General features: G+C 38.1%; 2 protein-coding genes across 2 annotated transcripts; one reads left to right on the top strand and one right to left on the bottom strand.

Annotated features, from left to right (window-relative positions):
- The first annotated feature begins 233 nt into the window (after nt 1–233).
- Nucleotides 234–9492, top strand: LOC125234394 (RNA 3'-terminal phosphate cyclase). Its single transcript, XM_048140616.1, has 9 exons — nt 234–397; nt 504–621; nt 792–918; nt 1568–1753; nt 2707–2845; nt 6085–6200; nt 7298–7445; nt 8626–8736; nt 9263–9492. The coding sequence occupies exons 1-9, from the start codon at nt 356–358 to the stop codon at nt 9347–9349; spliced, it is 1074 nt and encodes a 357-aa protein (XP_047996573.1). The 5' UTR covers nt 234–355; the 3' UTR covers nt 9350–9492.
- Nucleotides 9493–10683: 1191 nt separating this feature from the next.
- Nucleotides 10684–22395, bottom strand: LOC125234572 (minor histocompatibility antigen H13). The gene is made up of 6 exons (XM_048140864.1): nt 22127–22395; nt 19829–20010; nt 14834–15008; nt 13693–13876; nt 12897–13206; nt 10684–12442 (listed from the first exon to the last, which is right to left on the bottom strand). The coding sequence occupies exons 1-6, from the start codon at nt 22316–22318 to the stop codon at nt 12385–12387; spliced, it is 1101 nt and encodes a 366-aa protein (XP_047996821.1). The 5' UTR covers nt 22319–22395; the 3' UTR covers nt 10684–12384.
- Between the last annotated feature and the right edge of the window lie 146 nt (nt 22396–22541).

The raw sequence follows: 22541 nt of genomic DNA on the forward strand, positions 1-22541 counted from the left end.
CTTTACTCAGGCCACACGCTATAACCATACCGAGCGCATCGATCAGCCGCTTAGTTCCAACGCGCGCCAATAGATGGCGCTAAAGCTATATTGCGAAACGGGACAATGACGTCATCTTTTTCGTGCATGCTGCCCGTAGTAACGAGTTATTAGACGTTATCACGTCAAAAACTACCACGGAAGTAACTAACTTTTTAAAGTTTTTTTACCTGGCTATACTCAAATGTCAGTGTCAACTGTCAATGGTACCGAGACCCGGTGTTAGGGTTATCAATAGTATCAATACTGTTTTCATTAAAAACCTAATCGTAGCAGTTATTTGTGAAAGAAATCATATTTTAAACCACTGTAAACAATGTCTGAGTTCATAGATATAGATGGCAGCATACTGGAAGGGGTAAGAATATATAAAATATATGTACACATTTTCAATATTTTCTAGGTTTACAAAGTGAAACATCTGTCTACTTTCTGATACTGATCAATTGTTTTATATGTTCCAGGGAGGACAAATACTACGATTATCAATATCTTTAAGTGCTATACTAGGAATTCCTGTAAGAATATCGAAGATACGAGCTGGACGAAGTAAGCCTGGCTTAGCCGCTCAGCATTGCAAAGGTATAATTTTTACAATCATCTACCAATAATTCTGCTATGATATAAGAGAGAAGTAGACAAAATTAGTGTCTGCCAAGATATATTTTACTCTGCTTTCTAACCATACTTTTTGTACTTCTAAGGTCTGAGTAAAAATAATCTTGTAGTAAAATTACATTATTTCTTTATAGGAATCCTACTAGTTGCTGAAATGTGTCACGCCAAGACAAAAGGAGCCGAAGTTGGATCTACAGAAGTAGAATTTTCTCCTAAAATGATTAGAGGTGGTCAATACTTTGCTGATCCTCAGACAGCTGGGTATGGTTTTAAATACATACATACATATAATCACGCCTGTATCCCATAAAGGGGTAGGCAGAGCACATGGACTACTAAGTTTCAGTGCCACTCTTGGCAAAAAGGGGTTGAAAGAAATCCAAATTGTGACATTGCAGTGACAGGTTGCCAGCCTCTCGCCCACGCCACAATTTAACCCATATCCCACAGTCGACTTCTACGACACCCACGGGAAGAAAGGGGGTGGTGAATTCTTAACCCGTCACCACACAGTAATGGTGGTAACGGTAATGGTTTTAAATAAATTTCTGAAATTAAATAATAATTGATCTAATTATTTTCATAGTTACAAATGTAGAGCAAGCTGTAGAGTCAACTAACCCTTTTGCAAACAAGTTCTTTACAGGGTTGGCTAGATCTCTGCAATTTATAGTTACTGTATATTAGCTTTTTTCTTGACAGTGTCCTTGCATGTTTATGTCTTCCTAAATTTGTGCCTAACAAACATCCTAACTGCGAGCTCACTCCATCATAGGCCATGCCCTTGGTTAGTCTGTGGCCAGCCCATTTATAATAATAAAAAAGTGACCAAGGCCTCCAACCGTCCCAAGCTGGATCATTGGACGTCACATCAACAAATCATTGCACCTCAAACATTATCCTGTTATAGATCCATCAGCCTGCTTCTCCAAGTGTCCCTACCCTGTGCCCTAATGGCCGACGGCCCCGTTACATTCGATTTCCGAGGAGGCACCAATGCAGACATGGCTCCGCAGATAGACTACATGGACAAAGTGTTCAGGCATGCCTTGAGGCAGTTTGGAGCGGACTTTGGGATGACTATTCATAGGAGAGGGTGAGTCGTACTTTGTAATTTACGAAAATATCGTCACCCTAGTTCACAATCGTACTAATTACTCGGAAAAAATGTTTATGTACTAAGGTATTAATTACAACATTATTTTAGCCGTAATTAGTACAACTGTGAACTATGGTAATATCTCATAAAATGTGTGCACGGGAAAACGTCCCACTTTGTGGATTGCTATAAAGCCGCATTGTCAGTTTATTCATATAAAGTTACAAGTAAATCTTGCCTTAATGGTAACCGACAAAGTGGGACGTTGTACTAAACACACTCACAAATGATTGACATTAGGTACTAATCAGCTTCAAGAACGTCTCATTTGACCATTTAAAGAAAAGCAACTGTAAACTTAACAGGGTTCGAGGATATATATCAATGGATATATATCAAGATATATATCCGATATATATCGGATATATATCCAGCTGGGTTCGACGATATATATCAATGGATATAAATAAATATCCGATATAATATCATTTTTTTTATAATTAATGCAATACAAAAATGGTCAAAAAATTTAACATTGTTAAAAATATAGTTTTTATGTGTTTGTTACTCTTTTTCTACTAAATGTTATGTTTTTTAGTAGATTTTTCCTTATCTAAAGTGGTATTCATAAATAATGCAACAAAATAATAATATGCCTTCCATACAAAATGGATATATATCAAAGTTGATATATATCCGATATATATCATAAATATCCGATATTTTGATATTTATTATAAATATCGGATATTTTCGAACCCTGAAACTTAAAGATTTTAAACATTGGTTAAAATATATGTAGCTGTAAATAAAGTAAGCCTAAAATACCATCTTTTTGTATTTTTTGTGTGCAGAATTTTTAAGAAAAAGTATAGAACGGCTGTAATACACTATTTCATAGTCTCGTCCATTCTAGTACTAATAAATTCATATATTTATTTAATTTCCAGTTATTTCCCGAAAGGCGGCGGCGCGGTGACCATAAACGTGAACCCGGTGCGCAGTTTCCGCAGCGTCACGTTGACGGACCCGGGCAGCGTGAACAGAGTCACAGGCACCAGCTTCGTGGCCGGAGTGCTGCCTATCAGTGTAAGTTTAGTTACTTCAAGGGTGTCGGCCACTGTAGTTAATACGAGTTCTGTGTACACTTTATAGTGAGAACCTTGCGGAAAATTACAATAATTTTGAGAAAAAAGTGAACATTTGAACGGCCTCTCCAAACCGCACCTCAGACAATGGTGAACAAATATAAGAAAGAGGCGCATTCCTACGCACACAGTCTAAGCTCGTGTGCGTGAGATATAGAATAGAATAAATTTTATTCGTAAACACACAAAAGAGAAAAATACTACAAATAGGAACATACTAGAGATGGGCCGAATATTCGGTATTCGGCACATTCGGCAAGTTTTTCAATGTTCGTATTCGGCCGAATAGTTCGGTTACATTGCCGAATATTTACCGAATAAACAAAGTAAATAAGTAGCGTAAGTTGTTTCGTTTTTCATCGCATAATGACATCCTATTTCAGCATTCTACGGTTGGTAGAATGTTGAAAGGGAGATAAAATGCGTTAAAATATAAGTATAATACAATAATTATGTAAAAAGGTCAAAATAACGTAGCTTAAGAAACAAAAATCTAAATTTTCTTTAGCACTAAATTACAGGAACATGAAATTATTATGTATTGTATGAGTCCTCGTTACTTGAAATAAATGAATTTTAATTTAATTTTAATTTAATTTAATTGAAAAGTTTTTAACTCTAAGCCAGGATTTAAAATATGGCGGAACCGAATATTCGGCCGAATATGTTCTGTTCGGTAACAGCTGAACCGAATGTTCGGCCGAATATTCGTATTCGGCAAAGTCCGTATTCGGCCCATCTCTAGAACATACAAAAACGAGAAGGTGCCACGAAATGGTTTAACCTCAGCATATTGCTGGCGACTTCCAGCGCTGGTCTTCCGGTTAAACTATTCGGTGAAAAACAATCACGACAGGTAACATGAACAAAATTATGGAAAACAACATAATATACACAAAAAAAACCAAAGATATTACATGCTTTTTAGGGTTCCGTACCAAAAAGGTACAACAGGAACCCTTATGGTGCGACTCTGTCCGTCTGTCACATTCCTAAATATCTCGAGAACTACTAATGCTATCAACTTGAAATTTGGAATAGTTATGAACATTGTAAACCTCTACAAATAGAAAGTATAATTTTTTTAAATATATTAATTTTAATTGTAGAAAATGGCCAAAATGAAAGGGGGGCAAACTGTAAATTTCAAGTTACTAGGTCAAGTGGGGTATCATTGGAAAGAGCTCAAATTGAACGTAAATAAGCTATTTTTTATAATTTTTTTGTTGTGGAAAAAAAAAGAATTTTGAAGGAAAATGTAAAAAAAAATACCGTCCCCCGTCCCCCCCCCCTTATCTCCGAAGTTTACCGACGAAAAATTATGAAAATTTTAGTAAACATTGGTTTTATGCTAAATATTACAGGAAAAATATAATCGTGTTTGTATTTTGAATACTTTTTTTTTAATTCACAAAAAACTTTTCAGATTTTTACTTTCAATTTACCCACCCTTGCGGATGTATATCGTACTTCAAATTAATACGAGATGTTACGTAAACCATCTTCTGTCCAATAAAGTAAAAACTGTTTAAATCGGTTAACATTATAAAGAATTATCCCTGAAAAACCAGGTCGCGCAAATTAGTTAGCAAATTGACCGGGAGATGCACAATAATACTCATTAGTGCCTATACTTTTGTCTTCTAGTCAAGTCATTAGAGTTATATGAAAATATGAGATTATTTTTACTAGGTAGTTTGAAAGAAAGTTTGTACGGAACCCTCGGTGGGCGAGTCCGACTCGCACTTGGCCGGTTTTTTTAAAACTATTACTACTACTGAACGAATTATTTACAATGTTTGGTTGTCTGGGTAAGTCAACAGCATCGTACCGTTTTAGAGGGTCGGACACCGCTTGGCCGTGCATTAAGCCACACAGGTCGACTGGTCGCGTTGTTGACAGGTGGTAACTGTGAGGTAACGGAGAGCGGGTGGGCGGCACTTTCAGCGGGAAGCGGGAGTGGCCATACTGTACTCTTTATTATACTGTGTCCAAACCTTTTAGTTTCTAGAACCAAATGTTCTCTATCTAGACACGTATTCTGAACTGATGAGTAGTCCAGTGCTAAGGTTCCGTAGCGTCACGTTGACGGAGCCGGCAGTGTCAACAGAGTCACAGGCACCAGTTTCGTGGCCGGAGTCCTGCCTATCAGTGTTAGTTTACACTACATCCTCCTTGCATTATCCCGGCATTTGCCGTCTCATGGGACCTTGGGGTCTTTGACAACTAATCCTAAGATTTGGCGTAGGCACTTTTACAAAAGCGACTGCCATCTGACCTTCCAACCCGAAGGGTAACTAGGCCTTATTGGAATTAGTCCGGTTTCCTCACGATGTTTTCCTTCACCGAAAAGCGACTGGCAAATATCAAATGACATTTCGCACATAAGCTCCTGAGAAGTCATTGGTGCGAGCCGGGGTTCGAACCCGCGACCTCCGGATCGAAAGTCGCACGCTCTTACCGCTAGGCCACCAGCGCTTATTAGTTTACACTACTACTATTATTGGCTGTTGTTGAAAATCCTATTTAAAATCTTTATTATTTATATTTTCCCTTCTTGACCGTTCATGAACAGCTCTTACTACAGTCAGTAGTGTGACAGATTAACCAATGAATGAACCAGTTATGGACTGTACTGTGTACTATAAGTATCGATACAGGTGTTACTCATACAATCAAAGTTATCTATTTAAGTATGTATATCGTCGCTTAGCACTCATAGCTTTGCTTAGTCTGGGCACACCTCGGACACTGGCGATCAAATATATGAAAGAGGCGCGTTCCTAGTACACATTCTAAGCTCGTATAGGTGAACGCGTACCATGCTTGTATGAGTGAGATATGACAGGTCGATAGTTCGCGTTTTTGACAGGCGGTAACTGTGAGGTAACCGAGAGGGGGTGGACGGCACTTTCAGCGGGGAGCGGGAGTGGCCATACTGTACGATAGTACTCTTTATTATACTGTGGTTTGGGGCTGTGTTGATCTGTGTAAGGTGTCCCCAATATTTATTTATTTTATTGTTATTAAAGTTTAACGTGTATAAATAAATATTATAGGACATTGTTACACAGATTGACTAAGTCCCACGGTAAGCTCAAGAAGGCTTGTGTTGCAGGTACTCAAACAACGATATATATATGTATATCTTGTATAAATTTGTATATTTTTCTGCAATAGATGGCGCAGCAAATGGCAGAAGGAGCGAAGCAAGAACTGCGATCAGTAGCTGAAACCACCATCAACTGTTACAAGGAGGACAGTCGGATCGCCATCGGCAACTGCAATGGCATGCTGTAAGTACTTTTATGATACTTTTTATTGATTTCTAACATTTTATGAACCGTTTATCCGCTGTAGATCGACGTACCTATAGCTTTTTGCCGAAGTCTGATTAGACTAATATTTCCATGCCGCGTGTAATCTTTTTGCCAAAGTATTTTATATCAATGGATATAAAATACTTAATAATGGATAGAATGAATGAATGGATAGAAATATGACTTGTATTTAAATGTAAATACAAGTCATATTTCTCGACAGTGCCAGTAACTTGAACTCTGAATCGGAATGTCAAAGTTGTACATCATCTTAACAAGTTTAAAAATGCCTTAAAATTGTTGTTAGCTCAAAAGAGTTACTACTTACTCTATAAAACAATTCTTAGGGACCGTCCGCACTCAAGAGACGCATGTCCGCCGACGCGGAACAGACGTCAGCGCCACGCCGCTTGAATGTAATTTAAAAAACGTCTGCACTGACGTCCGTTCCGCGTCGGCGGACATGCGTCTCTTGAGTGTGGACGGTCCCTTAGATGATAAAGATTTGTGATTATGTAGAATATAATTATATAGGTAATTATTAATTTATATTTTGACATACATGCTCTCAAATTTGTATGTGGTAAGGCGCCACATAGTGAAACTGAACTGAAATGTAATGCAACAACTTATGTACACCAGTGTTGGACAAATAAATGATTCTGTATTCTGTAATTCTATTGAGCTATATGTGAACAGCAAATCGTATTTTAATTTGGGAAAACTTAAAAAAATGTGGTCTGATTTGTGTATTGTAAATTTCTTCTCCGCTTGTCCTATTCACGCCAAGAATTAATTCAATCATCAAAGTTTCACCTTTTACTCTTTATTCTTAGATTACACTAGACTACGTCAAAGACATATGTAACTCCGTATAGACAGATAAAGTCTAAGAAAAAAACGTACCTCAAAGCCCTAGAGAAAAAGGTATGGTGGTCTAGATGGCGTTACACTTTTGACGCTCGGTTAGATGGCATTAATATTTGCTTCTGTGTATTTTACGCCTCAGGTACGTAAACGTAGTTAGCGTTGAAAGTGTTTAGCTAGTATCCATCGTAACTGGTGTCGGTCAGGTTGACGTGCACCACGTCCACCGGCCACGTGCTGGGCAGCGACGCGCTGGGCCGGCGGGGCGCTGAGGCGCGCGCGGCGGGCGCGGACGCGGCGCGGCGCCTGCGGGCGGACATCGACGCTGGAGCCTGTCTCGACCAGTACTGTCAGGTAAACTAATAATATGGCTCTGCAATCCAAAGACAATCTTGGCCTCCCGAACGAGAGCACGCCACTTATCCCGATCCTGCGCTCCCTGCCAGTTGGGCCATTTTTTTCAAAGTTGTCCCACTTATTTTATGTATTTGGAAATTTTTATGCGTTTTCCACTCAGAATCGCAAGCTCTTTCAATCCTAATAGGAGAAAAAAAGTGTCCCAAGGTTTTTTTCCCATTCCGTTACCATTTTTTCATACATTTTGTATGGCGGTAACGGAATGGAAGGTTCGAAAAAATGTATGGAAATCTTGAAACATTTTTTTTCTCCTATCAGGATCGAAAGAGCTCTCTATTGTGAGTATGAATCGCGTAAAAAATACCCATGTTACAAAAAAAGTGGGGTGGACAACTTTGAAAAAAATGGCCCAGTTATCGGCTTGTAGCTGACACAGATCCGCCACCGCACTGTCTTCCCGGCGGTATCTGGCCCGACCCGCCGGGCGACTGAAAGATCTCCTTTGCTCTTAGGTGGAGACGCTCAGCTTTCCACGCTAAGACAAGACAGGAATTCAGAGGCCAGACTCTATGTTGGATTTAACTAGCACTTTACTCTGGCAAATATAGTGTGAGTTCGGTGTCTCGACCAATACTGTCAGGTAGGTAGTGCAAGTGGTAGTAATAAGATAGTGCACTAATTTACTTCAAAAACTATAAACTTTTCTCGAGTAAGATTCGGAATTTGTTGAAAGTTGATATCGACATTTTCAGAAGACCGGTGACAATCGGCATGTTCAAAATGTCGGAGAAGTTAGTTTTAAAAACGAAGTTTTACGCGGTTAAGTCTCGTTTGCGATTTCAAGTATACATATAGCCGATCAAACAAGTTTATCGATCCATACTTATACTATACTATCCATACTAATATTATAAATGGGAAAGTGTGTGTGTCTGTTTGTTTATCCGTCTTTCATGGCAAAACGGAGCGACGAATCGACGTGATTTTTTTTAGGTGGAGATAGTTGAAGGGATGGAGAGTGACAGACATAGGCTACTTTTTGTGTCTTTCTAACGCGAGCGAAGTCTCGGGAAAAAGCTAGTTTTAAATATATCAAAAAACATTCGCGCCTACAATTTTTATTTGCCTTCTGACGGAACTGGCTTGTCAGACTTGATATATGAAATAACATTTTCAGGACCAAGTGATTCTGTTCATGGCATTGGCGGAAGGCACGTCGTCGGTGACGGTAGGAGAAGTCACGCTCCACACGAGGACCGCCATACACATCGCAGAAATGCTGGCTAAGGTACGCCTCTTAGCCCTTCTAGACTTTATAGATAGAAGAACTAGATTTAGATAGAAGAAACAACTACCTTATATATAGAAGAAAAAACTGAGGTATTGGATGTATGCGGTTTTGTAGTTGTCGTTCGTCTGTCTGTCTGTCTGTGGCATCGTAGCTCCCGAACGGATGAACCGATTTCGATTTAGTTTTTTTTGTTTGAAAGCTGAGTTAGTCGGGAGTGTTCTTAGTCATGTTTTATGAAAATCGGTCCAATATGTCGCGGTCGGGGGTTTTTTCAAAATTTTAATTGTTTGGTCAGACTGTAGACATTGACAAACTTGTCACGTGAGTAAAAGCTAAAAAAAATTGCGATATAAAATTGTAGAATATAAAGGCGGGCGCCACTTTCGACGTAACTGTCATATTTTTGACGTAAAATATTAAACATCTTGTAAAAAAAAAAGTTCGATTTTATTTCATTTCTAAAATCTGCATCATCCAACCAATAAAAGGTTTTTTTTTTTATATTACTTTTTCTTAATTTCAGGTGAAGTTCGAAATACACCCACACGGCAGCCAGAACACGATCGAGTGCACGGGTCTAGGGCTTATCAACAACAACTTGCCTACGTAAATCAATATAAATGTTAAGCTAGGTTTAATATTAAAATTGATAATCCATACTTAATATTATAAATGGGAAAGTGTGCGTTTGTTTGTTTGTCCGTCTTACACGGCAAAACGGAGCGACAAATCGACGTGATTTTTTAAGTGGAGATAGTTGAAGGGATGGAGAGTGACATCAGGAGACATTTTGTCTCTTTCTAACGCGAGTGAAGCCGCGGGCAAATGCTAGTTAGTAATAATTTTAAATAATTGGCGCAGAATAGGGCATAGTGGCGATCTCTTGTGTCGGAGGCCAAGATCCTTTTTGGGTCGATGAGCTAGTGAAGTAGTATACTCTGTCAAACAAGTCTTGTCAGTAAATAAGAACAAAGAAAACTATAGGTATCCTTTTCTATAGCACCCTAAAGAAAAGGATGCATATAGTTTTTTTTGTTCTTATTTACTGACAGACTTGTTTGACAAAGTATAGTAATAAGTATTAGACTTCACGGAATTTCTTGATAATTGTATGACCTTTGGCGAAGGAATGTTTTCAATTTCGGTCACTGCCAAAAAAATGTTTAGTCGAACTAAGCTGTATCTCAATGTATGTTATTTTTTATGTGTTTTTATACAATAAAGAGTTACTACTACAACTGCTGTCTACTTCCAGTCTCACTACTCACTTACACAGAGCGCGAGTCTATGAAATAGGCGTTAATAATGTTAGATTAAGTATATAGACTTATACTCTTCTGTTAGAGGCCAAAACTAATTTTGGGTTATCGCGCCAGCCAAGTAATTATACTAAGGTCACTAAGGTGAACCTATAGTCAATCTAATCTGTTATGTCGTCCTTTTGTAAATAAGTTTTATATCTACAAATGTATTTATTAAATAAAACACAAAATATATTGACGTATTTTATTACATTTCATCATTCGGCGATCCGTCACCCCACGCTTACATCGTTTGGAATTCTAAGGCAGCGTTCCCACTTATGCGTCGCGTGTCTCGGGGCGCGCAAAGGGCGTCCGCGCCACGCCACCTGAGTGTAATTCAAAAAGCGTCTCCTCAGTACATTTTGTATAGGAAGGACGTAAGGCGCGCGCCCCGCCGCCGCCACGCCACCTGGGGCGCGTCTTACGTCTTTCCTATACAAAATGTACTGAGGAGGCGTTTTTTGAATTACACTGAAGCGGCGTGGCGCGGACGCCCGTTGCGCGCCCCGAGACACGCGACGCTCTGGTGTGGCCGGTCACTTACAGTCCATAAAAAGGCCAAAAATATTCACATTTATCATACATATAAAGTATATACTGCGTAAGTACTTACAGTCAACTATTATCTAGAGTGCGTTTAACGATTTTTTTCGGAATGTTGTCTGCATTGATTCGCTGCGATATTTTTTTTATTTTTTTTTTTCGAAAACGCACCCCCAGGGTTGCCAGTGCGAAGTATACGTTTCACGAGAAACAAATTGTGACTATTGGTAACTCCCGAAATACAAAAATAATATATATCATTTGAAAACTAGATCGTAACAAAAATAAACTTAATCTAATTGCATGAAACAACACAAAAATATCAAATTTCGTTAACAAAGAATGTCTCATATTTATTAACCCATGTTTTGTCTCTCTCTTACACCTAGCATAAAGAAAGAGATAAAACTATGTAATATTTATAAATAAGACGTATATAAACACATTATAAATGAAGGACATAAAAAGTGTACAGAAGGGAAACACCAAGTTACATTTATTACAACCTATAAGTAAACTATGCATGTCGGCGGCCGATCCTAAAATCCGTCAGATCGTGAAATAAAAGTTTATTTTTACGGTAGTCGCGATCAACAGATTGCCTCCCAAAACCGTTGAGAAAAATCAATGATTTTCACGAAATTCCTAGGAATTTGATGAACTGGCGGATATAACGATCGGCCGCCCACAGCACGGGCTATATATTATATATTCCCTTAGCCTTAAACACTCCCACACTGGAAGATATTATGCGGAAGATAACCAGCCTCGTCCCAACGTTGGGCAGATATATATTAGGTGTTCTAGAATACAGAATAACAAGTATCAAATTGTTATACTGTTTGTTAACAAATATCAAGTAGTTGTAAGTGCAAAAGTTAAGAAAATGCCATTGTGACCTTTATAATAGGATTTAAATTGTCTATTGATTCTCGGCAAATTGAGTAAAATTATTACTTTAGACCATTTAAAACTGTAAATAATAATATTAGGTCGAGGACGGGCTCATGTTATAGTTAATGTCACACATTTTGGTCAGGTTTTGAACCCGGTACCATCAAATGCAATATTTTACTAAATGACGAATATTAGTCATGTAAATTCATACACTCGTTTAAGAGGCTGTTTGTCACAGTAGCCATTTTAGCTTTATACAAGTCTAAATATTTCAATTTTATACCTTAAGGTCCAATTTAAAGAGTTAAGGAAGACTTAAACCCTCGTTTTGTCATAATTAAATTTTTAGTAAGTCTTCAATTTACATAGAATGCAGATTACAAAGAAAAAAATCACAACACAGTAAAAAATGCTGTTAGGTTAGATAAGAACTCGACATTGTGTTCTGTCAATCAGAACTATGAACACATATTTGAAAAAAAAGAGGGCGCCACTTTTAGTATCTGTCATGTTTTTACGTAAAATGCTTAAACATGGCAACATTTTTGTATAAATTATTTAATTATATTTAATTCCATTTTTAATATAGAGTAAATGACACCTTTTGACTATGTGTCCGTTCCTGCAATATATATGTTCCATTTTTTATGTGGCAATACCTCGAATGACATAACTAAAAGCTCGACTGATAACATAGAGACAGTAAAAAAAGTCAATCAAGTCATGAATTGTTCCAAAGAGCTACTCGAACTCCAACCTAGCTGCATAAACTTTGTGCATTGATTCGTCTAATATGTTGCATTGAAACAGTATGTACAAAATTACTACTCTGTGGTCGTGTACGCTACCGTGAGTTTGAGGCCTGGTAATTGGTATGTGCGCTTGCCATGGTTTGTGCTTCTTACTCAGTCTTCTTTGCCTTGGTGTCTTCTTCTACAAGGGCGGGTTGGTCTTCGTAACTGTGGACAAGAGTTTCAATTAATTCATGTTTCCATTGCGCTATGTTTAGAGACATATACATTTCAAAAGAGGTCGACAGAGCACAAGAAACTGCTCAAGTTTTTGCAGTGACAGGTTGCTAGTCCATCGCCCACACACAATTAAACGCACACACACTCACTCCTATAGTCGACTTCTAAGACACCCACGGGAGTAAAGGCGGTGGTGAAATTTTAGTTCTAAATAACATGGACTATATGCTAGAACTTAGTATGTAAGCCGAGAAGGGAGCTCTGACATAGACTAAATACAGCAACGCCCGCAAACACATGCATCACTAAGATCGTAGCCAACAACCCCAGTATATAAGCGGAGAAGGTCGCTCTGAAGTAGAACTCTTCTCTTGTCGAAGCGGAGGACAACAACCCCATGATATTATATAACAGTGACAGTTCATAATACAGGGCAACTTACTTGAAGAGCGCATGTATATCACCCCGTAGTAAAGCTAGAGCCAGCGGCGTGCCCAAGCACGCCGGCACTAAATACAACAACGCCGGCTGAGCGTGCTTAAACACGTGCATCACCAGGATCGTAGCCAACAACCCTAGTATATAAGCGGAGAAGGTAGCTCTGAAGTAGAACTCTGAGCCCCGCTTGAGGCTCTTGTCGAAGCGGAGGAGGAGCGCGATGAAGATGCCCGGGACCACGATGTCGCCGAGGCCGAGCATGGCGAAGTTGGACGCGTTCAGACCATTCACTAGCAGGTCTTGCGGAAATACCACTGTGGACAAAAAACTAAATTACTCTTAGTACAGACAGATTCGCCGGAGCCTTTGAAAAGGCGCGTAGGTATCTCGAAGTGAACAGACTGCAAAAAACAAAACTGTCCAATACAGATACCTAGTTTTATCATCACTATTTTGATTGGAGAAAAGAAGAGAAGCATGAAACGTCGATTTGAGAGATTTTTTATCTGAGGTTTTCATACCATTTTTTTTTTAAATCAAGGCTGCATGATGAGTATATTTAACTGATACAGTTTTAGTCCTTACATATTGTTGGCTATGCCTCACACATGGTCAGGCCATGGCCAATTGGCCACTAATTATTTTACTTATCCTAATTGTAAAGGTCTAAAGAATTGCTAACATGTAATTGGTGGTGAAGAGTGTGAAGACCCAGAAAATGTCATATCGGAACAGTTAAAGATGCAACCATTCACCACATTATTATAGGATGTCTCGTTGATATTTATTTTAGAACTTACGTTTGATAGGAGCCTCAAAGGACTTGGCAACGGTGACCATGACATTAGTCCCGAACACCCAGAAGATGTCATACAGGAACAGTCCGCAGAGAAGAATGCAGCCGGTGACCACATTGTTCAGGTGTAGCAGTTCCACACCGTTGATGGCAAACGCAATGCCGAAAAGGTTGTTGGCGATCCAATGCTGTGAAGAAATAAAGCTTGTTAGAAATATAATTTTGTTATAGATCGCATCAAACGTCAAGTGTCCTAGTCTCTTTTGAGGAAGATATGGTGGAATTAATAAATGTAATCTGTCCGATTGTCTAAACTCAAGTACGCCATTGTAAATGTATAGTTTGTATAATTTGGAAATCAGACAGGAGAGTCAATATTGATCTTGTAGATATGAGTAAAGTACATTTACCACCACCTCGTAACACATTTTATTTTAAAACATTTAAAATGTAAGACGACTTTTTAGCTCATGTTCTTTCACTGATATGTCTTAAAAACCTAAGAGTGTCAAAAATCTACTCAAATGAAGGTATAGATTTTTCATTTATTTTCCAAGGAATATTTTTTCATAAACTTTAGTTATCAACTTATAATACTACTATATGAGACTTCAGGGGCCCATTTCTCAAAACTGAAAGTTACAAGTCACAAGCGAAAGTCTCTTTCCAACTTGTCATATTATATTGACTACCACTTGTAAATTACAGTTACAATTTACGCTTGTAACTTTCAGTTTTGAGAATTGGGCCCCTTGTCTCCACAGCGAAGTGTGGTACTCACTTTCTTGAACAGGTACCAGGCTCCCAGACACAGCGAGATGCAAACGCAGATGACGTCATAGCTGGTGAACTTGTTTTTCACTATGTCAGTTTTCTGGTCTCTACAGCGAAGCGGGTGGGTACTTTTTTGACGAGCGGTCTAGCCTAGTGAGTAGTGAACCTGCCTGCTAAGCCGCGGTCCTGGGTTCGAATCCCGGTAAGGGCATTTATTTGTGTGATGAATATACAGATATTTGTTCCTGAGTCATGAATGTTTTCTGTGTATATAAGTTATCGTCGGCTGGCACTCCATAGTACAAGTTTTGCATAGTTTGTGGCTAAGTTGATTTGTGTAAGGTGTCCCCCAATATTATATTATTACTTACTTTCTTGAACAGGTACCAGGCTCCCAGACACAGTGAGATGCAGACGCAGATGACGTCATAGCTGGTGAACTTGTAGTTGACAATGTCAGTCTTCTGGTCTCGCTCGCCGCGAGTGAAGTGGATGTGGTACGGCACGTTCGGTACCGAAGCGGGTACCAGGAACGAGATGATTGGGCTGTGGGAGAATGAGATTTATTAGAGGGGCTTAAAGAGTAAATTTATTTGGTGATATTGATTTGTCGTACCTAGTGAGGTTCAGGGTCGAACCGTGTTGTCGATTTCTAATGCACAGCAGTCCCTTTCGACTATTTAGGGTTGTCAAAAATCAAGTAGGTAGTTAATTGGGGTTCGAATCCCGGTAAGGGCATTTATTTGTGTGATGAGCACAGATATTTGTTCCTGAGTCATGGATGTTTTCTATGTATATAAGTATGTCTTATCTATTTAAGTACATATGTATATCGTCGCTTAGCACCCATAGTACAAGCTTTGCTTAGTTTGGGGCTAAGTTGATCTGTGTAAAGTGTCCCCAATATTTATTTATTTAATGATCGTATCTGTCGTAGTACCGACCCTAATAATTGCTACGTAGCAATGCGAGCCGAACGTTGCCGAAATAGCTCGATTGGGAGAGTGTCCAAGCACTGGTTAAAGGAAAATATGTTTTAATTTACTCTAAAGACCTAACCTTTACCAGGGGCGGCTCACTCCGCGATTCTATCGCCGCGCTACAAGTACATGCTGGCGGCCGCGAGTTCGCGGCCTAAACAGGGATTGCGCGCATTCTCGCGGAATGCACATTCGCACTTTTTTTTGTTACTTTACGTCGCGAGTCTTTTTTTAAGTTTTATATGCGATGTCCGCGTGTGAATGGCTAATAATGCTTAGTTAAATAGACATCATGAATAAAATAGGACATTCTTACACAGATCTGCTATTGATTAAGTCCCACGGAAAAGTTCAATAAGGCTTGTGATGTTGGCACTTAAACAAAAATATACTGTATACAATACCTAGAAAGAACCCAAGAGTGGAATATAATAGTATAACATTTTATTTGAGTACGTATTAATTCATTTTAATAAATAGACAACCCTATCGTCCGACGCTGCGCACGTGCGGCTCGTTTCTTTGTTAGAATTTTGTAGGCATTTAAAAGGCGGCATTTCGTGAACATCAAAGCAGTGGGCCTTCTGTACTTGTACTATTATATATTCTGTGCCTTTACAAATAAAACTATCCATTATGAAAATAATCTTACCTTGTTTGACAAAGGTCATTTCTAGTCAATGTCACTAACATTTCAGCAGTTCTCGAAAAGTTTGTACAAAAATTAAGGAAAAAGTGATGTTTTTTTTTAATTCCTTTTTTGTTACCAAGATTTATTTCATGAATTGAGATTTAATAAGTTTATTTGGTCATTAAGGTTCTCTATACTTTCTTAATTATAACAATTATCCTGTATATATCTTACGAAAGTCGACTTATAATATCACTAAATGTTGGTAACAAAATAGGATCAATTAAAATTTGCTGACGTGGCTATGTACAAACTTATTGAGAACCTCTGATTTAGGTGTTTCGTAAAGAAAAATATTGGTAATTATTAAACCTATTTACCTTCTAAGGACAAATACTAATTAGATTAGGTCAGAAAAGGTCAACCCCTGTTCACATAATTGTATTGAACTAAAGAAAGACGACATACATTTCTTAACAAGATTTATGGTTCTTGCTCTAGTATTTATTTATGGTTAGAAAATACCTGACCTAGTTACAAAGTAGTAACTTAGAATGGACCTTATTACAGCTGTTAAGAGTTCAAATTCAGATGCAGCAGAAGTGGACAAACAGGCGAAGTGTTCAAAAATATCTGACTTAAAAAAAAAAAAAATGAAAAAATGAAAAATATCTTTATTTAAATAATAACATATGCTTATACAATTTGCTGGGACTTCTCTTTAGGCTTACAGCGCCTGTGTTGAGACGACCCGCTCATCCAACGCCTGATTACGAAAGTAGTACAGCATGTATTTAATATATATCTAAGGTACACGTATATATTTAGAACCCTTACCTACAGAATAGGAGAATACAGAAGATGTCAGATTTCAGATTACAGAAAAAATGTCTTTCTAAGAAAAAAGAGAATGTGGCGTGCGCGGTGCGTCATCATAAATAAATATTATAGGACATTCTTAGGCACTGGTCCCACCGCGAGCTAGTAAGCTATGAGCTATCGGCTATAAAACGATCAAAAGATAATCACTCCCGTGCAAATAAAAGAGACACGGCTATTTTGATAGCTCATGCTGGGCGAGTAACTATAAACATCGCCGTGTCTCTTTTATTTGCACGGGAGTGATTATCTTTTGTTCGTTTTTATAGCCGATAGCTCATAGCTTACTACCTCGCGATGGGACCAGTGCCTTACACAGATAGACTGAGTCCCACGGTAAGCTCAAGAAGGCTTGTGTGTGGGTACTCAGACAACGATATATATAATATGTAAATACTTATATACATAGAAAACATCCATGACTCAGGAACAAATATCTGTGCTCACCACACAAATAAATGCCCTTACCGGGATTCGAACCCGGGACCGCGGCGTAGCAGGCAGGGTCACTACGCGCTAGGCCAGACCGGTCGTCAAAGATTGGAAACGATGATGTGATTTTTTTCCCCTTACATTTTAACTTTTCGGTTGACGTTCAGCAAGTTGTCTGGCCCACTTTTGCAACTGACTGTGCGTAAATAAAATAGAAATATTTCTGTAATTGTTATTATAATAATAAACATAATAGGTTACGGTGCAGTGCAGATTACTTTCACTATATACACGCAAACCCATCTATTCGTGTATTTCTAAACATGATTCATTTTCATGTATATAATACCTATATTGTATTTCGATATCGTATGTCGGGCGGGCAACATCGCGACGACTTAAGACGCGCCCCCAGGCAGTGCGCGCCAAGCGACGTCCCTCGCGCGTCCTTCCTATACAAAATGTACTGAGGAGACGTTTTTTAAATTACATCCGGGCGGCGTGTCGCTGACGTCCGTGTCGCGTTTCAGGACATGCGTCGCCTGAGTGGGGATGGTCCCTAAGTCAGATGATGCATAAACGCCTTAAAAATAGTAGCTTTGTTAGATATTTGTAAGCGCCTAAGCCGCTCTTATACATTTAATTGAACAGCAACTTGAAATTATATCATTACGCGAACTGCACGTACGATATCGCAACCCGAAGGGCGATAAACGCGACGTCTTTGATAAATTAATGATTTTAAAATTATACCTACTACTTAACCTGCAATCATCTGAAAAACACGTACTATTCAATACGACTTTAATTGCTCACATTTAACCGTTATTTTGCAATTGCATGTAGGCCGAGCGAGAGTTATAGAAAAATCTTTCTCCCTAGGGACAATTTCTACTACTGTATATAACTTGTTATTTTTTTTTTATATTGCAAGAGTGATGAAAAACATTGTGTGTAACGGGGCGTAAGAATATTGCAAACTCGAGTCTTTAAATCGCTCCACCCCAAGTTGCACAATGTATTATTGTTTATACGGTAAATATTCCGCAATGTAACCGAACTATCCGTCCGAAAACGAATATTGAAAAATTTGCCAAATATCGAACATTTACCGAAAATAACGACCCATCTCTAAAATCGCTGTCAATAGAAATTGTCAACAATGTAAACAAACCATTATATAAAATAATATCAATATTTTAGCACAATTTTATTATTTTGAAGGTTGAGGATCATAATGTGAGATGAATTGATTAAATAACACATGGATTTAGTCAGTATCTGATGAGTTAGAATGGAAATTAAAGACATTTTGACTACAAGGTTTGTTTACATTGTTCACAAATTCTATTGACGGCGACTTTAGATAAGCACTTCAGTATATATCCTCACATGTTTAAAAACCGTTACATGCACTGTTATACTTCCCAGTCTTCCCACCAATAGCGAGTGTGCGATGAACTATCGGCAATATAATAGTTATTTGTTATACAAGGGGGCAAAGTTGTATTTTAACGCCGAGTGTGGAATTGAAAAACGAGCAAGTGAAAGGATTCTGAAGTTTGAGAATAGAATCCTGAACTTGCGAGTTTTTTGACACATGAGAAGTAAAATACATTTGCACCCGAGTGTAACACAAAACTTTTCCCCTCACTATAGCGAGGAAACTACAACGCAATAAATGCGTTTATCACTGCTTCCAGTAGTTCTACGTTCTACAGGTGGTAAATCATCTTTATTACTAGATTCACCTACTTTTATAAATTTTAAAGCAGTTAATTTGACTTTATTCAAGGTCAAATTACTTTACCCACTAGTGGATAAAATGCGTTTTTACCCGCTGGTATTAAAGGACAAAACACGTGTTTCCGAGCTAGTGAGGGGAAAACGAACAGATAGTCGCTCCCATGTATAAGTAAATAAAAAGACGCGATGATAGGGCGAGCGAGTTATAATTCGTCGCTGAGCGCTCGCTCTCTTTTATTTACACGGGAGCGACTATATTTTGTTCATTTCTAGCGCCGACAGCGTTTTTGGAGGTACCAGTGCCTTGAGTGCCTAAGGGAGAGTTTTATACTAACCTGGACTTTCGGTTCGAACGCCATCTTAACGGTATCGTGTCGTGAATAATTTCTCCTTCTTTTGCTCATTAATGTTGTTTAAAGTGTAATATCGATAGCTTATTATGCAGTAAACTAATGTTATTGTGAGACGCTGATGAAGAATTAATCTCGAAACGCGTTTAGCCACTTTTTTGCCGTCAACGGCCGATAGTCCACGTCCAAATCTAGCTATCCATTTACAAGTGCCAACTACCGTACACTCTCGTACTTACCGTACCAAAATCAAAAACAATTAGCTTATTTATATCACCTCGACACTGGCAAAATAGTCCCACCAATGGACTGAGGCCATTTAATTTTAAAAACTTAACTTATACTGACCTCAACAGATGACTCAGAGCCAGCACTCCAAGGAAGAAGAAGTAGCCGGTGAGCAGCAGATTGATGTACTCCTTGGAGAAGATTTGGAAGAACACGTAGAGAGCGAAGAGAGCGCACGACGCGATGAGAGGGAACATCAGGGCGTCCTTGTTTGACATCGTCTCTGCGCGCTCACCTGATTCCTGAGAAAAAAACATACACATACTTTATGGAGCAGTCATTTTAGAAGTCAATTCTTAAACTTCCTTGGTCGTGTTTAATTTATTGCCACTCTTTTGGAACTTCCTCTTTCCCGCACTTGTATTGTAATGTACTATTTACAATCTGGAGGGCACGGCGTTCAAACCCCGGCTCCTACCAATAAGGTTTTCAAACTTTGCATACGAAATATCATTCACGGATGGACTTTGGAAGGTACGCTTTCGTAAAAGTAGTGTCCACACCAAGTCTTGGGATTTGTTGTAAAAGTAGACCCCAGCCTCTCTTGGGCCATGAGGAAGCCCAAGATAAGGCTAGGAGGCAGGAATCTACAACAGAACCCCAGAGCTTGTTGTACAAGATAATGATGACATTGCAACTTTTTTTGCAATGGTAGTATCTGTAATTAAATATTCATTCTATAGACAGTTTTTTTTTCCCTTTTTACTATTTTCAGAAGTTTCAGTAATCACAAATGCATGTCATTATTGAGATAATATGGCAAAAACGTCATATTCCAAGTAATAAGTAAATCTCCAGACAAATTGGCAACAATTTTGATGGCCCTACCTCTATAAGAGTTAAGTACTTGTATGTATGTCATAATTCCAGTGAAGTTTCTGACATTTCAATTAACATTTGCACAGACGAGTACAAAGGTAAGAATAGAGATAAAGGTATTAGATACAAACATCTCCACAGCAAAAGATAATGATTCAGTGATTAAAGTATAAGTCCAATAATTGCATAATAGGACTCATTAGATTATAGGCAATTTAGCTGATTACTGATATAATCATGTAATGTTAGATGCATTATTATAACTGTAGTATGCCTTATCCCCTACGAATAAAGTCCAAATTGTATCCTTACGAGGATATAAAAATTTTGCCAGAAAATTTTGATCCTAGTTGCATTTTAAATTAAGTTGAGTTTCATTTGTTCGAAAAATTTTAGAGACAAAAGAAATGCTACTTTATTTATTCACATGAAAGTTAAAATTCCAATGAATTGTAATGTACATCTTATTGCACATTGGGCGGCAAGAGGGTATATTTATTTAGGCGATGGAAACATTTTATGGTGAAAAAAAATAACAGTACTAATTGACCAAGCTATAATGGTCTATGGTTTAACTTTATTGACTTTTTGTATGTCCTGATACTCCTGATGTCCTCAACAGGTCACAATTCTCAACTGATTCTTGTGAAATTTTGAGACCAGATGCTATGTTAAAACAATTTTTTGTTCAGTGTTTAGAAAATTGGAAATTACCATAAAGGACTCAACAACTAATTTATATGATAATGCGAGGGTTTACTGGTGAAACCCGATAAATGGAGATAATTTGTCCTTGAAATAACAACATTGTGGAAATTGCACATAGTTAGAATTTAAAAAACCAATTTTGCTCAACTTATCGGGTTTCACCAGTAAACCCTCGTGACTTGTTTTTGTTTTTTACTTTTTAATATTAGTAAGTATAATAATAATAACTGTTAATTTTAATTACTTATATATGCATGCATTTAGATTATGACTGTGATAAAACATGCCTTAATACATTAGGTACCTAATTAAAATGTACTGTAAAATATGGAAATAAAAACAGTAAAGCGAAGCAAAGTAAAGGGAGTAAAAGAGAAAAAAATATACATATCACTGATATGAATAGCATTAGAGAAAATTGGAACAAATTTACCATGACATTACATGACTGTATAGAAATTCCCAATAAAAAAAAATACATGTGCATAAGGAAATTGCAAAATATGAGGAAACTAATTAATTCCTCTATTGATGGACAAGTAAAGATATTTTTCCAAGTGTGTTAAACTAATGAAATACAATTTGTAAGCAAACAAGTTCTAAAATTGTCCAATTCATACATTAGTGGGCGTATTTGGGTTAAGAGCTATATTTAACAGAGACATGATGTTCTGAAGTTATTTATGCGGACTCCGCGTAAACAAGCGTGACCCAGCATATGCCACGGCGCCAGGACAGTCAACGTGCGGTGACCTGATTGGACCTCAAGTAAACAAAGTGAAAGTGACATAAAATCGCTACACTTTACACAATATAATATCTGAGACTCACCTTTTGCTCTTTTAGGTACTTCACAGAACGAAATGATCCGAAAAATATCGGCAAAATAGCCATAATAACTAAACTTAAGTAGGCAATCGCGACGCCCTCAATACTCGATGGTGGCCGGTCTGTAACATTTTTCACTGCTTCCCTCACACCCTCCTCGATGGCTATAGGAATTTCAGTAGCCGTATCAGCCATTTCGTGTGATTACTTTGAAATAAAATAAGTTATGAGCTGGGACCTTGAGGGTGCTCCAGCTTGACAAGAAAATGACAAGTGTACAGTTTGGTTGGCAAAGTTGGCCTCATTGAAACAGGGCATAGGGCGTTCAAGTCAACCGGTACGATATCGATTCATTTTTAATTTAACGCTGGCAACCTTTTCGTCAGAAAAGTTTTGGTATTGTTGGTAGTATTGCAAA

The sequence above is a fragment of the Leguminivora glycinivorella genome, chromosome 16 (assembly GCF_023078275.1).
Source record: "Leguminivora glycinivorella isolate SPB_JAAS2020 chromosome 16, LegGlyc_1.1, whole genome shotgun sequence".
Classification (NCBI taxonomy): domain Eukaryota; kingdom Metazoa; phylum Arthropoda; class Insecta; order Lepidoptera; family Tortricidae; genus Leguminivora; species Leguminivora glycinivorella.

What these genes read in the sequence shown, in the direction of transcription:
- LOC125234394 (XM_048140616.1), top strand. Translation starts at nt 356, where the DNA reads ATGTCTGAGTTCATAGATATAGATGGCAGCATACTGGAAGGG. An exon ending in ATGGCAGCATACTGGAAGGG is followed by an intron (nt 398 to 503) that starts GTAAGAATATAT and finishes TATATGTTCCAG; the next exon opens with GGAGGACAAATACTACGATT. An exon ending in AGCCGCTCAGCATTGCAAAG is followed by an intron (nt 622 to 791) that starts GTATAATTTTTA and finishes ATTTCTTTATAG; the next exon opens with GAATCCTACTAGTTGCTGAA.
- LOC125234572 (XM_048140864.1), bottom strand. Translation starts at nt 22,318, where the DNA reads ATGGCTGATACGGCTACTGAAATTCCTATAGCCATCGAGGAGGGTGTG. An exon ending in GCTCTGAGTCATCTGTTGAG is followed by an intron (nt 15,009 to 19,828) that starts GTCAGTATAAGT and finishes ATTCTCCCACAG; the next exon opens with CCCAATCATCTCGTTCCTGG. An exon ending in CTTTGAGGCTCCTATCAAAC is followed by an intron (nt 13,207 to 13,692) that starts GTAAGTTCTAAA and finishes TTTTGTCCACAG; the next exon opens with TGGTATTTCCGCAAGACCTG.